The 14,943-nt window shown below is 38.7% G+C and overlaps 1 protein-coding gene across 9 annotated transcripts in view; it reads right to left on the bottom strand.

The window, feature by feature from the left end:
- Positions 1-14,943, bottom strand: part of SMC6 (structural maintenance of chromosomes 6) — a 91,137-nt gene that overhangs the window by 66,424 nt on the left and 9,770 nt on the right. For all 9 annotated transcript variants that reach the window (XM_073335956.2, XM_073335955.2, XM_073335957.2 and 6 more), the window contains 8 exons: positions 14,380-14,441; positions 12,777-12,857; positions 12,097-12,198; positions 11,724-11,843; positions 11,514-11,612; positions 8,201-8,347; positions 7,058-7,146; positions 370-534 (listed from right to left, as the gene is read on the bottom strand). In XM_073335956.2, coding sequence (XP_073192057.1) covers positions 370-534; positions 7,058-7,146; positions 8,201-8,347; positions 11,514-11,612; positions 11,724-11,843; positions 12,097-12,198; positions 12,777-12,857; positions 14,380-14,441 — 865 coding nt within the window. The remainder of the gene's footprint in view (positions 1-369; positions 535-7,057; positions 7,147-8,200; positions 8,348-11,513; positions 11,613-11,723; positions 11,844-12,096; positions 12,199-12,776; positions 12,858-14,379; positions 14,442-14,943) is intronic.

The following is a 14,943-nucleotide window of genomic DNA, read 5'->3' as shown; positions in this document are numbered from 1 at the left end:
ACCATTATCTGCCTTTGATTTTTTTTAAAAAAAGTCAGATTTTTTTAAATTAAAAAAAAACAAAAAAAAAACAAAACCAGGTTTCACCCACCCTGTCTTAGATTAAATCAGATTTTAATTTTAGCACTGCATGTCACCTTAAATGCCAGCACATTTTGTATTTTGTGCTGAGAACTTTCAAACTTAGACTCACTGTGGATGATGGACAAAGAAGTACCAGATCGTAAGGTGCTTTGGGAGAACTAGGACTAAAAAATAAATTAAGTCTAGTGCTGCATGGAGTACTTTGAAATACAGGTAATGAAGCAGAACACCTATTGCCACTTGTTGTAAAGGAACTTGGATAATTAAAAACAAAGGTAAACTTACTTGAGTCTAGCATGTTCTTCCTTGGATTTGTAGACAGCCTGCTGAAATTGATCCATATCTTGAACCATCATGACCTCTTGATCATGGACGATCTTCAACTGCTCTTTCAACTGGGCTATTTTTTTCTGTGTTTCCAGCTTTTCAGACTCTGAAACTTGATCAGCACTGTAACAGTACACAGACCACAATTCAACATTTTAAAATCACACACAATGGATGATCGTGAAAAGAACGTTTAAAACATACATTTTAGCACTTAACAGGTTTTATTAAGCAAGCATATCCAACATTATTCAACAGCAGAAAAACCTGTCTTGTTGTCTGGCCTGCATGTGACGCTTTCTAACTAAATGCAAGGTCTATTTGGGATCATGACCACACACAGTCTGGCTGTTAACGATGAATTTCCCTTACCAAAAACAGAATTAAACATTTCCAAAATAAACTAAAAAATCCAGGTAATTAGATAAGTGAATAAAATTAGATATGGAGGTATGATAACTTAAGGCAGGATCTACGTCTAAGAAACACAGAAGGGTAATTATGGTTACCTACCACAGGTGCACAATGCAGAACAAAGCATTTATCTATTTTTAATATTGTAGAAACTGATCAGGTTTTTTCATGTTTGTTTTAAAACGCACATCATGCCAACGTCTATCATGCTTTCTTTGAGTAACAGGTGCTCTATAACAATAAGTAGTTCCCATAGGAAAAAATGGAAATAAACTTTGTAACTAAAAATAAATACAAAATAAGGTTGTTTTTGTTTTGCCCAACACTCCCCCCTTCAAACACCACAAGTACCATATGTGTAGAACCTGTACCAGATGTATTACAAGTTATAGGACCCGAGTGTCATCCATTCTCCCTGACACTGCTCAAATAATCAGTCCCTTATGATATAAGCACAAATGTTATCAATTTTCTCATGTCACATTCATTTTACAAAACAAGTTTGTGTCCTACTGCAAGGTGTGGATGCATCAAACAAATATGTTTCCCCCTTTGTCTCCCTACTGTACAGCAGGGCATTACTTTCAGGAACTTATGCCACGCTGTAGCTCACGAAAGCTTATGCTCTAATAAATTGGTTAGTCTCTAAGGTGCCACAAGTCCTCCTTTTCTTTTTGCGAATACAGACTAACACGGCTGTTACTCTGAAGCTTGATCATGAAATCAACACTATGCCTATGACCCTAAAGAGCCCCTGGATGCCTGGCAAAGGGTTCCCTGTTCTCTAACAACTCCTATCAAACCTGACAAACTCACTACACCTCACACATTGCTGTCACAGTATTTATCTATAAAGAAATGTTGTGTAAAGTCTCAAAAGCTTATATCATACTGATCATCATAAGCTTTCGAGAGATATATATGGGTGTTACACAACAAGTTGTGTGACTTATACTAAAAATATGTTTAAAGTAAGCAGGGATGACATACAAAGCTTTTACATTAATTTACCTGTCTGTCCCTAGATCTTCCATGCAGAATAAGTCAAACACAAAGGAAGCCCCATTTACATATCAAGTCAACAGGAAAACATGCTGGCTGAGGGGAGTGGAGAGAAGAGAGTTGTAATCAGCATGGGAGACCAAGACCACAGGGGGTTATCTGGTCTCTAAGGTCAAAACAATTGAGTTTTGGAGAAATATACCTGAAGCAAAAACTTGTGGCACCTTAGAGGCTAACAAATTTATTAGAGCATAAGCTTTTGTGAGCTACAGCTCACTTCATCGGATGCATACAGTGGAAAATATAGTGGGGAGATTTTATATACATAGAGAACATGAACCAATGGGTGTTACCATACAGACTGGAACAAGAGTGATCAAGAAAGGTGAGCTATTACCAGCAGGAGGGGGGGGGGGGGGAGAGGGAGGAGGAGACCAAAAAGTGGCAATTCTTCAACAAAAAAGCTTCAAAAACAGACTCCAGGGAGAGAGTGCTGAATTGGAATTAATTTGAAAACTGGATACAATTAAATTAGGCTTGAATAAAGACTGGGAGTGGATGTGTCATTACACAAAGTAAAACTATTTCTCCTTGTTTATTTCCCCTCCTACTGTTCTTGTAAAGTGCTGGAAATGGCCCACCTTGATTATCACTACAAAAGGTGTGTCCCCCCCCATCCCACCCCTGCTCTCCTGCTGGTAATAGCTCACCTTTCCTGATCACTCTTGTTACAGTCTGTATGGTAACACCCATTGTTTCATGTTTTCTGTGTATATAAAATCTCCCTACTATATTTTCCACTGTATGCATCCGAGGAAGTGAACTGTAGCTCACGAAAGCTTATGCTCTAATAAATTTGTTAGTCTCTACGGTGCCACAAGTACTCCTTTTCTTTTTATGGATACAGACTAACATGGCTGCTACTCTGAAACCTGAAGCAAAAAGATAACTCTGTTATCCATTTACTGAGGAGAACCCAGTAGATCCTGATTTGACTGAAAATCAGCAAGCTCTACAGGAAAACGGAGTGTGAGACGATTTCGCAGACGATGGCGGCTGAAGGGAAAACTCAAGACTTGCAGATACAAGCTGGACCAGATAACTGTGAAGGTAGATTGCTTTTGTGGGCCACCTTCCTCATCCAGCATGTGACTACGAGAAAAGGGCAGGGAAAATAAAAGGACAGGCTAGCAAAAGAGAGCAGAGGAATGTGTTTGCTGAGTTGCAAAATGAAGGAGCGAGGCAAGTAGTAAACAAAAGAGCAGCTAAGTCCTACAGGAAGAGGGAAAGTCTACTAAGACAGCCAGAGCTCAGAGCCCCAGGAGGACAGAGAATGACTCACAGAAGATTTCAAATGAGAACAAAAGTCAAGATGACTTGCAACCAGAAAGAACAGAAGGAAGGAGACAGGCCAGAGAATTGCACCTACACCAGGAAAAGAGGGGGTCTATGTGACTGAAGACTCCCTACCAAGAACAGCAAACAGGCCTGTCACCAGAGCTGATCCAGAGAACAAAGGATGGGCTGTCTGCCAGGAGCTAAGATACAGGATGTGGACCTGAGGTTGAAGAAGATCATAATGGGAGCAGGAAGGAATCCAAGTGTCCCTTCACATGGGAGCAAATAATGCTGTTAGGTTCTCATGGAACACACCAAGGAAGACTATGCCAGGATGGCGAAGATTATTAAAGAAACAGACACTCAGGTCATCTTCAGTGGGATTCTACCTGTCCCTAAAGGAGGAAAGCGAAGAGGAGACAAGATTATAATAATCAACAGATGGCTCAGGAAATGGTGCTATAAGGAGGTTGTTCGACCACCAGGAGGCATTCATGGACTGAAGACCGTTCTTATGGGAGGGACTCCACCTGAATAGGGAAGGTATAGACTTCTGGGATGGAGGCTGGCAAAACTGATTAAAATAGCTTTAAACTAGTAATCTGGGGGAGACGTTTGGGAGACATTTAATTAAAGATATCCCTATCCACAAATACTATTGGGAATTGTGTGATTATGGGAGATTTTAAAGTACCAGGTCCAGCTATGAGCACAAATGTTACTAATACCAACTGGGCCCAGATATTCCTGGATGTGATAGCTGGCAAATTGAAGGTCATACACTTAGGAACGAACAAGAATTTTTGCTATGAGCTGGGGACATATCAGTTGGAAGTGACAGAGGAGGAGAAAGACCTGGGTGTATTGGTTGATCACTGAGAGCCATCAGTGTGATGCAGCCATGAAAAAGGCTAATGCAATCCTAGGATACATCCAGCGAGGTATTTCCAGTAAAGACAGGGAAGTGATATTTCCATTGTAGAAGGCACTGGTGAGACCTCCTCTGGAATAGTGTGTGCAATTCTGGTCTCCTGTGTTCAAAAAAGATGAATTCAAACTGGAACAAATGCAGAAAAGGGCTACTCAGCTGATTAGAGGAATGGAAAACCTACCTTATGAGAACAACAAGGAGTCTGGTGGCACCTTAAAGACTAACAGATTAGGTTTAGATAATCTGTTAGTCTTTAAGGTGCCACCAGACTCCTTATTGTTTTTGTGGATACAGACTAATACTTGCTACTTTATGAGAGGAGATTAAGGAGCTTGGCTTGTTTAACCTAATGAAATGAAGGCTGATATTGTTGCTTTCTATAAATACATCAGAGGTATAAACACCCTGGAGAGAGAGGAGTTATTTAAGTTAAGAGCCAGTGTTAGCACAAGAACAAACAGATATAAACTGGCCATCAACAAATTTAGGCTTGAAATTAGACAAAGGTTTCTAACCATCAAAGGAGTGAAGTTCTAGAATAGCCTTTAAGGAGTGTAGTGGGGGCAAAAATCCTAACTGGCTTCAAGACTGAGCTTGTTAAATTTATGGATGGGATGGTTTGATGAGACTGCCTACAGTGGCTTATGTCCCATCCATGAGTGCTATCAGTAAATATTTTAACGTCTGGAGATGGGACACTAGATGGGAAGGAATCTGACAACGGAGAATTTTTTTCCAGGTGTCTTGCTAGTGGGTCTCGCGCATATACTCAGGGTCTAATTGATCACCATATTTGGAGTCCGGAAGGAATTTTCCCCCAGGTCATATTGGCAGAGACCCTGGGGGTGGTTTTCGCCGTCCTCTGTGGTCTGAACTACAGTAAATGGTCGATTCTCTGTAACTTGAAGTCTTGAAATTGAGACAAACAAAAAGGCAAACTATTTATTTTAATCCTCATTTTCTACTTTTAAAGAAAACAGGTAAGAATTAAAAGATCAAATGAGGAACAAGAAACAGGCAATCATGGCAGTTCATGTATGGTTAAATATGAACAAAAGTGGAAGTTTGGGGTTTTTTGAACCCTTGTCTAAGTGTTTTATATTTCTCTTGTCCAACTGTTTATCATTTGCCTTAGCGTATATATATGTGTGTGTGTTCCTGCATCTAGGTCAGATTTCTGAATGGTATAGCTTCAAATTCTTCTGTCAAAGGATTTAGTCCCGTTAAGAGCAATAAATGGGCATGTAACTCTTCTTTTTTTTAAATCAAACCTCAATTCCCCACCCCCAGCCAAAAAATTCACTCCTTCACCAGAAATGTGTGTCAAATAAACTCACAGATGAATATAGTAGGTGCCAATCACACTAAAAACAAGACAGAAAACAGCAAGAATACAACCACTACTAAAGCAGTACACATTAAAAGACTTCTGCTCCTGGTAAAAGCTTTAAATACATGCTTTAGTCCAAGGGTTCTCAACAAAATTTTGGTGGCCTCAGAGTGCGGCCACCAACCCTTGCTGTGGCCACACTGACAACTTTTCCTAAAATACTTCATTAACTTTAGGAAAAACAAATATGCACATATACATGTCCAAATCATTGTAATTTATCTACATAGGGGTGTTTGGTTTTTTGCAGACCCAATAATAAAAATAATGTACAGTTGTCTCTATTCTTTACTGGACCTACACAAAATAGAAACACAAATAAGGTGCTTTGAACATTCTTGTCTTTTTTATTTTTGTTTCTTTTGCTTTTGTTTTGTTTTTTAAGACTTGCTAGCTATAAGTCTGCTGTGAAAAGTGGTATTTGTATGTTTGTTAATAGCACTTTTCATAGCAGACTTACTCAACCCCGGCAAGCCCGTGAACAAATTAAGCTCTGGACAGGGAGGTAGCTGTAGACGCAGCTACAGGGATACTGGGGGAAGACAGAGGGTGCCAGAGATGATGGGGTGGGTGAGCTCAGGGCCGAAGCCCACCACCGCACAGCTTGGGAATGGAACCCAAAGCCCTACACCCTGGGGACAGAGCCTGAAGTCCCGTGACTGATGCCTGACGCCCACCACCCCAGGGCTGAAGCCCAACCCTAACACTTCCAGCAATGTGGGGAACTCACTGACTGCCTGCTCCCTCCAGCTTTTGTCTCCCCAGAGGTGGGCAGGGCTCAACCACTGCTGGTGGCCCCTGGAGAGGACGGACTGCTGCTTTGCCCCTCCCCCCCCGAAATCAGCTCCCAGAAGGCTGTGGCCACAAGAAAAGCCCCTGGTGGCCGCATGCGCCCACAGTGGCTGCATTTGAAAAACGCTGCTTTAGTCAGTGTCCTCTAAAATTAAACTGTGTTTGAAGCCATGTTATCTGGTTCTAGATATTTAAATGAATACTCAAATTATGAGCGGTTTTTTGGTTTTTTTTAAAGAGAAGTAAACTCAAAAATATAACATCTGGAAAGAGTAACAACTTGAACTCCGAGTTTCAGTTCACTAAAGGCTTTTGTAATGGAGACACTGAAATCTCGGATATTAATTTATAGTAAAAATGCTAAATCAGCCTTGCATATAGCGAAACGTACCTGGAAGGCTTGCTCTGTCAAAAAGCCAGATTTTTCTATTTTGTTTCCAACTTCACCTGTCAAAAGTTACATTGGACCAAAAGTGTATATTTAAAGACGACACTTCTCAGAACTATACTTCTTCTCTCACAGACCATACTATTTTCAATTGAAGTGTCTATTAATAGGGATTAGAAAAACAAGCCAGCTGTGTGTGTACGTCAGTCCCAGGACAGAATTTTCAACCTTTTTATATTTTGCGTTTTAAGCAAAATTATAGAGTCGTGAAAATCTTAAATTCTGCTGGAAGCTAGAGATTTTTTTAATAAAGATATTGGATCATCCAATTCTGAAGAGCTCATTCTCTGCATACCACAAATGTGTATTACAAATGCTGTGGGGCATTTACCTATTTTTCAGTTCTTCAATTCGTTTCCATAGCTGTTCATCATCTTTTTCTAGTCGTTTTAATTCTGTTCTCGAACGATTATAATGTGCCTACCAAGAAAATTAGACACATTGAATATATTCATTCTTATTGGATTTTGTTTACTTGGTCTTCACAAAGAATAAATTAAACACATCTACTATTTTTCTGAAGACAAACACTAATGTTATTTGATTTACCATTTTGCAATACTGCAGCAGAAGTTCAGAGCTTGAATTTCATGCTAATCATTTTATCAGTTCCTTTTCTAATTATGTTTACGTGCCCCCAATAGCCATCCAGTCTTTAGTACCATTATAAAGGATGTGCACACTATAGTCCTGATCACACAACTGGCTCCATTCAAGTGGAAGCCTCCACGTGGATGAGCTGTTTGGCCTTGTGCACCCTCTTGTGGCAGGGGTGCCTCTACTCTGCCCTTTATTCTGCCTCTTCTAGGCCTTTTTACAGAGACTCCACACATTTGCTGGTCCATTCACCACTCTTACAGGGGTGTGCGTTAGAAAATAACTCAAAAGTAAAATGCAGAGTCCCAAAAATCTGCCCCAAGGCACGGCTCTTGCTGCAGAGACTGGTGAGAAAAAGGGTGCTTTCCTCTAAGTCCCTTTAAAAAAAAAAAAAAAAAACACAGACTTCTTAGGGGGTCACCAACCTGTGGTTTGGCTTGCAACTGTCCTGCTCAGAGCGGACATCCTAGAATCACCTCCCTCAAACAACTGCTTCAGCTATCTTATTAGAAACCAGCTGTTTGCGGTTCCCTCTCCATGCAAGGTGTATCTGGTTAGCTCATTTAGCAAGCCTGCTCCAGGCTTCAAGTCTCCTGCAGGCAGCTCCCTCACTCCCTTACTCTCTCACAGTGCATTTGCCTTAAGTCACTATGATTTCAGTGGGCCTCCACATAGATGCAGGAGTCCACCTGGGCAGAGCTCAGAGCACGACTGGGGCCTTTTTCATAAAGAACAGAAGGGATCAATGCAGTCGTCAAGTCTGACCGCCTATATACACAGGTCCACAGAACTTCCACAAAGTAATTTGAACTACAGCATATGTTTCAGAACACCACCATTAGCATTATAGGATTAGAAAATGTGTTTTTCCACCAACCTCAGCCTCGTTGTATGCTTTTCTTTTTGCTTGTACATCAGCTTTCAAAGAAACACACTGAGGCTGCAATGCTTGTGCTTCTTCACTTATCTTCTCTAACTTATCTTGGATGGCCTTGTACTTTTCTTCTGCTTCATTTACTTTGACCTTACAACAAAATATAGAGAATACATGAGTTCACGTAATGAAACAAAATATTTTATTTCCACAACTCTTTAAACCAGGAAAATCTTTCTGAGACAAACATGAAGCCAGCTATTTGAAGTGATTTTTTCCCCCAAAATTATATTCCACAGGGACATTAGAAGATATGAGTTAGTCAGTCCATGGTTTAAGAAGCATATAAAAAGTTACCCAGTAGTTATCCTTCGAGTTGAAAAATTTAATGCAAAGAGTTTGTTTTGTTGTCTGGCAAAATTTACTACATTTGAGTTACCAAATGTGTGGCTTCTGGGAAAGTAAAAGGATATTTGGTTCTGCACATTTTAACAATATAAACCAGAAACTTTGAAAAAAAGTCTCACGAGTAGTGTCACAGTGTGACAAACTCCTTTAAGGAGGAGCAGGCTCCAGAGCACCTGTGACTAACTGGCTGCCTCCCAGCATACCGAGTTTATAATTGATATATTTAAGGTTTGCCGTGTTTTACAATGTATCTTAAGACACTGTTTAAAATACTTCTATATTTAACGTGGTTTAAGTTACAAGCTAAGTTTAAGAGGAAAGCTTTCAGTATTAAAATAATAGGTCTGTTGCTGTCATTGAGATTGCTCTCAGTCCTTAAAAAAAAAAAAAACTGTATTCATGTCAAAAGAAAAAAAAAATGCCGTTAAAAGAAGGCACCTGGGCCATATAAAGGAAAGATAGGAAAAAGCATGTGATAGCTGCCTGGAAAAATCAAGAAAACATGCAGAGGACAGATGCCTGAGAAAACAAGCTGAAAGAGCAAGGAGAGGTGCAGGTGAGAGCTGCCTGAGGATCAGTCAGGAAAGGGACTAGCCTGCTGACCTTCCTGAGCTAGAGAGCCAGTGCCAAGAGATTGAAAAGGGCTGAGTTGTTGGACTGTGTTTTGAGCAGAAGAATCATGAGACTGGTCACTCTCTCAGATGGATGGCCTGGAGAGTGGGGCTCTGGAACAAGGGCAGAAACGAACTGCTCGTAGACTCACCAGGTGGGTGGACCTTGAAGTGATATCTCTAGAAAGAATGGAAAATCCATGTCTCTTTCTGTTTTACTCTGGGAACTGGGAGAACGGTTTTACTATGAGGATTCTAAGAATGAATAAATGATGCCCAGAGATGGGAGTCTGAATTAGACAGCGAGAGCTCTCTTTACATGGCTAGACAGAGGGGAAACTGAGATGGGTGCACCGATTGTGCCACAGTGGCCTACAGCAAGAGGACGCTCCAGGTGGTGGTTGCCTTATTAAGAGTAGTTTTCAAGTCTATCTATCTCTGTTTTCTTTGTTCTTGAGGTTTTACAATTTATTTAATTTTTATTGTAGGCACAGATGACCCCTACAGAGGAAAGTCAATTAAACTGATCAAACACAAAGTGCTGACAATGGCACAAAGTAAACTATTACTGTGATAACAGTATGTAAAAGAGATTACACTAATGGCCTATTTTTAAGACTGCTGAAATACTCCAACTGAAAAAAGCAACTAAAATCAGCTTCATTTTAAACATGTATATTTGGCTCATATGTAATTTTCAATCATGAACAAGTGCTTCGCTAAGTTTGAAAAATAAAAAAAAACACTGAAGGATTTTAATGGACTCAAAACCACACACACAGAACAGTAATGTTTTATAGATCCAGTGTTGAACAAATTCTATGCATATCACCCGAATATCTGATTCGCCAGGTCCTTCTCAACATATCTGAAAGTTCCAGTGCCATGAAAGGTCAATTTAGTCTCTATATGGCTCAGGGAATGATTTCTTTGCGGAATACTTGTGCCTTTCACTACCGGTCTCCAGCTCTCAAATGGCCAGTGCTGACTTGACATAACACATGACAAATGTTAGTCACGTTGCTTAATACACTATTGAAAGGCATTCAAATACTATTGTGAGAAGCATTGTATAAGAACCTATATATAAAAGAACTAAAAGTAACCATCATTCAAATTCTACTCACTAGTCTATGCAAAATTGGTCATCTCAGTTTGGTTCTCAGTGAGTGATTCCACATCACATAGTCAGTCATTGAGTGAATCAACGAAACAAAACACCTAGGACTCAGCAAGCACAGAGAACAAACTATCTTCCCATCCTAGAGTTGGTCCCCAGTGAACTGGAGGGGTGAACGAGCACTAATCTGACCATGAAGGTTCAGACTGCTAATCAACAGTGCATAAATAAAGACTGCTATTTAGATATGGCTCTTTAGGCTATACCTGGAAGAAACTGAGGAGATAGCTCTGATAATCTACTTAAACAGTGGAGAATTATAAACTTAATTAAAAAGGAGTACTTGTGGCACCTTAGAGACTAACCAATTTGAGCATAAGCTTTCATGAGCTACATGCATCCGATGAAGTAAGCTGTAGCTCACGAAAGCTTATGCTCAAATTGGTTAGTCTCTAAGGTGCCACAAGTACTCCTTTTCTTTTTGCGAATACAGATTAACACGGCTGTTACTCTGAAATTTAATTGAACTAATTTCACTGCCTCACTAGAACAAAAAAGCCATATAGTCTGGGAGCAATTCCAAGGGCAAGTTAATGACAGCAAAGTAAGGAAGGAGTCTTTTGACTTGTAAAAAATCTGCAGAATCAGAATTTCAATGATGCCACCCTTTGTAACATGGCAAGAGAGACTCGCTGTTCACCCACCCACCTTCCAACTTGAAGTATCCTGTTGGTGGAAATTTTGATCAAATGTCATCAGAAATGCGTCGAGAGGAGTGGGATTCGAAAGCCCTTTCTCCCACAAACATAATGCTACCAAACACAACAAACCTAGAACAATTATATAGATATATATTCAAGAAAATGTTTAAAAATCAACTTTTTAAAATTATAATTTAACATATGCATGTCAAATACGCTGCCCTCACAAAGTTAAATTGTGGCCTTGACTGATAGTACTGTGTTATCAGTTAATACTAAGAATATGAAACCTGATTAACTCTTTGAATGTTACAAATGACTATAAACGGAAGGAGTTCTTCAAGTTGATTTGCCACCATCAGCAAAAAAGAAGCAGTTCAGTGGTATTGATAATCAGCTTTGTTTACTATGAGATTTTACTACATTATGCTTCCAGACTAAATTCAGAATTAACATGTTGTTTAAGACAACCCTACCTGCCATTCGTTTAACTTCTGATCATACTTTTCAGTACGTCCTTCCTCAATATCAATACTATCTTTGATTGGTTTCATTTCTTTTTCAGTTTCATTCACCTGAAATGTTTAAAAGAAAGACTGAAATATACATCAGACCAGTCAAGGTAATTTGAAGATAAATTAAATGAACTTCAGTTGAAGAAAAAGATATTCTAACAAGAAAGTTACCACTGCCCAGGCCATTTTATGTTTCAAAGCCTCTAGATTGGTTTGCATTTCGCTCACGAACGCAATACTTTTGTAGTGCTCCTCTTTCTCAAAATAGTGCTGCCTAAGGTCTTGAAGAAGCTAAAAAAAGTAAAAAGATTCAAATGTTAATGAGCATAAAGGATTGTTGGTGTAATATGGAATTGTAGGAGGATAATTTTTTAAAAGTTTAAAATGACTCAGATTAATGAATTTAAACAACCCAGCTAAACTATATTACAGGTTGATAGTTAATTTATGGTGCAACTGCATTTTATAATGGGTAATAGCTGTATTTCTTATATTATTTCAGTGTCTATGTGTGTAGTAATTAACCACAGTAACCTTTACATACCCCTACTCCTTGTTCTATCTGGTCATGAGTTCTTGACTTAGTTTCCATAATGTATGAATAATCAGCTTTCATCTGCTCCAGCTGGGTTGCTTTCATAAAGAACTAAAACCAAAGAAGAGAGAGATCGAAACTTCAGCTTTGGTAAAACTGTAAAGGGAATTAAGTGGATTTTAAAAACTGTTAGAAAACGTGCACACATCCAATACTCTGAGCACCCTAAACAGTCTTATAAAACATTAAGCCAATGCACCAGACACTGCAAAGCACATCAAATCAAATAACCCAGCAATAACGTAACAAATAACGGAACTACCATATGTACTTAACCTCCCTATACAATTCCCCATAGTCCCACACCACCATTATCCTGACCTACCAATAGCCATCTCCTCACAGGCCAGGGAGTAAAAGTAAGCTTTGCAATGTGCTTTGAAGGCTGTCAAATTCAGACAATTAACTTTTTTTTTTTTCAAAATTATTTTTCATATGCCGTTGGTAAATTCTTTACACAAATTTGAAACAAATATATTCCCATTTACATCATATTTTTCTGAATATAACTCTGCTTTCATTGGACTGCATGCAACAACCCCACAGAAGTTTTAAAAATTAAAAATGACTGAACAGGAACTGTATTTTATAATATTTTATTTAAATGCCATTGATCTTGATTAGCTTACCTTGTATTTGTCACCTTCATTTTTAGACTGTAAGAAGTGCTTGCTCATCTCTTGGGTTAAAACAGACACAGGATTATCTACCTGTAACACCACATTTACAAACAATATAAGTATTTTAAACTGAGTTAATATTAATGAAAGCACAAGACAGAAATGGGAAATGAGGTTTCCATTTTTCCTACATTCCTCTATCAACTTGACTAAGTCATGACCTGGACGAGCCACATCTCAAGGAAAGACATTAGTCCAGTCTTCTTGTTCATTAAACTGACTGCTGAGTCTTCCAAGAAGGCACACGCTAAGGCAAAAGAGAGGTACACCGTGGGAGTAGTGTTTACGACGTGAACACTGGTTACTAGGACGCGAAATGAAGGTAAAAATATATATGTGGGGAGGAGGATGGAGGAGGTATGGTTTGGTATGGTTAAACAGACCACTGAACAGCTATAGAGTGTCATGATTTTCTCCACGATTGATCTGGAATCAATTCTATATGAGTGAAATAAAGATAAGAATCCATCTTCAGTTCCATAAACCATTCAGCACATCCCAAAAAATTATACTTGGCATGGAAATTCCAACAGAAGCAGTACAATATTTACATTAAGTTGTAACATATTAAAGATTTTCTCTGCATATGTTGCATATGTGTTGCTGTAACACATTTTATAGGGCTCTGAATAGTAGTACATATTGTTCTTCACCGAATCACTTAACAGGAAGAAAACTAACCAAATAGGTCTCCGCTAGAACAGATTGATCTACAGACCGTCTGCAGAAACTGAGTAACATAAGATACTATATATAAGATACTATATATACCAATTACAGTAGAACTTCAGAGTTACGAATTCCTCAGGAATGGAGATTGTTCATAACTCTGAACAAAATGTTATGGTTGTTCTTTCAAAAGTTTACAACTGAATATTCGCAAAAAGAAAAGGAGTACTAAATAAATTTGTTAGTCTCTAAGGTGGCAGAAGTACTCCTTTTCTTTTTGCTAATACAGACTAACACAGCTGTTACTCTGAAACCTGTCAACTGAATATTGACTTAATACAGCTTTGAAACTTTACTATGCAGAAGAAAAATGCTGCTTTCCCTTCATTTTTTTTAGTAGTTTACATTTAACACACTACTGTACTGTATTTGCTTATTTTTTGGTCTCTGTTACTGCCTGATTGCGTACTTCAGGTTCTAAATGAGGTGTGTGGTTGACTGATCAGTTCACACCTCTGGTGTTCGTAACTCTGACGTTCTACTGTATGGATGAAACAACAGGCATCAATACATAAACTGGGAATTCCCAGAACAGCATGACTGAATCCCAAACATGAGGTCACACCTGGTTTGCTTATTTGGTTTATCCAATCTCTATAGCAAATTCATATCCTGCAGAATGTAAATTTTCTGTTTTTCCTTTTCAAACCTGAGTTCCTAGCCACTGCCTGTAAAGATAACCTTTTGAATGTAAATGATGCAGCACTGTGTTAGTATGAAAGAACTGGTGTCCTCGTTCATCAAAATGCAGCATGCTTTAGCAAAAGTGTTCAGTTTGCCTCTACAAGTAACGTAGAACTCTAACAAATATTTCAGCAATTACCTGTATATTAAAGTGATCCAATATTGCAGTAAGTTCTTCTTTCTTAGAAGAAATTAACGTCCCTGAAAGTATAAAAAAAATGAAAAAACCCGTATCAGTTTATATCCAAAATCATAGATAAGTACAAAAAATGTATAGCTTGATATACTGTGACTGAATGCACCACTGCATTCACACTCTACACACTATTCTAATAATCTCTGTACAAAATATACATTGTGAGGTATCACTTGAAAACTAATAGCTCACTGGTCAATAATATGATCGTAAAATGTATGCAGCAACATTATTTAGTTATTAACATAACATTATGCAAAGTTATTAACAAACTGCAATTATGACTGAAATACGTTTAGGAGACAAGTCTGGGGACTGGCTAAACCAGTTTCTCAAAGACAAAGGACAAGTCGATGCCTCTAGCCAGGTGTCATCAAAGTTGATTGGCAATAACCTGTCAAGTAACCATTCTTTGGCAACAAGGGGTGAACCAACCTGTCACTAGTCAGAATGTGACAAATACTACTTAGTATTTCTTAATTAATTGTAAGAACATGGCTAATAATT

Source organism: Lepidochelys kempii, chromosome 3 (assembly GCF_965140285.1).
Source record: "Lepidochelys kempii isolate rLepKem1 chromosome 3, rLepKem1.hap1, whole genome shotgun sequence".
Taxonomy (NCBI): Eukaryota; Metazoa; Chordata; order Testudines; family Cheloniidae; genus Lepidochelys; species Lepidochelys kempii.
Note: the sequence above shows the minus strand (reverse complement) of the source record. Positions and strands in the feature narration are given on the sequence as shown.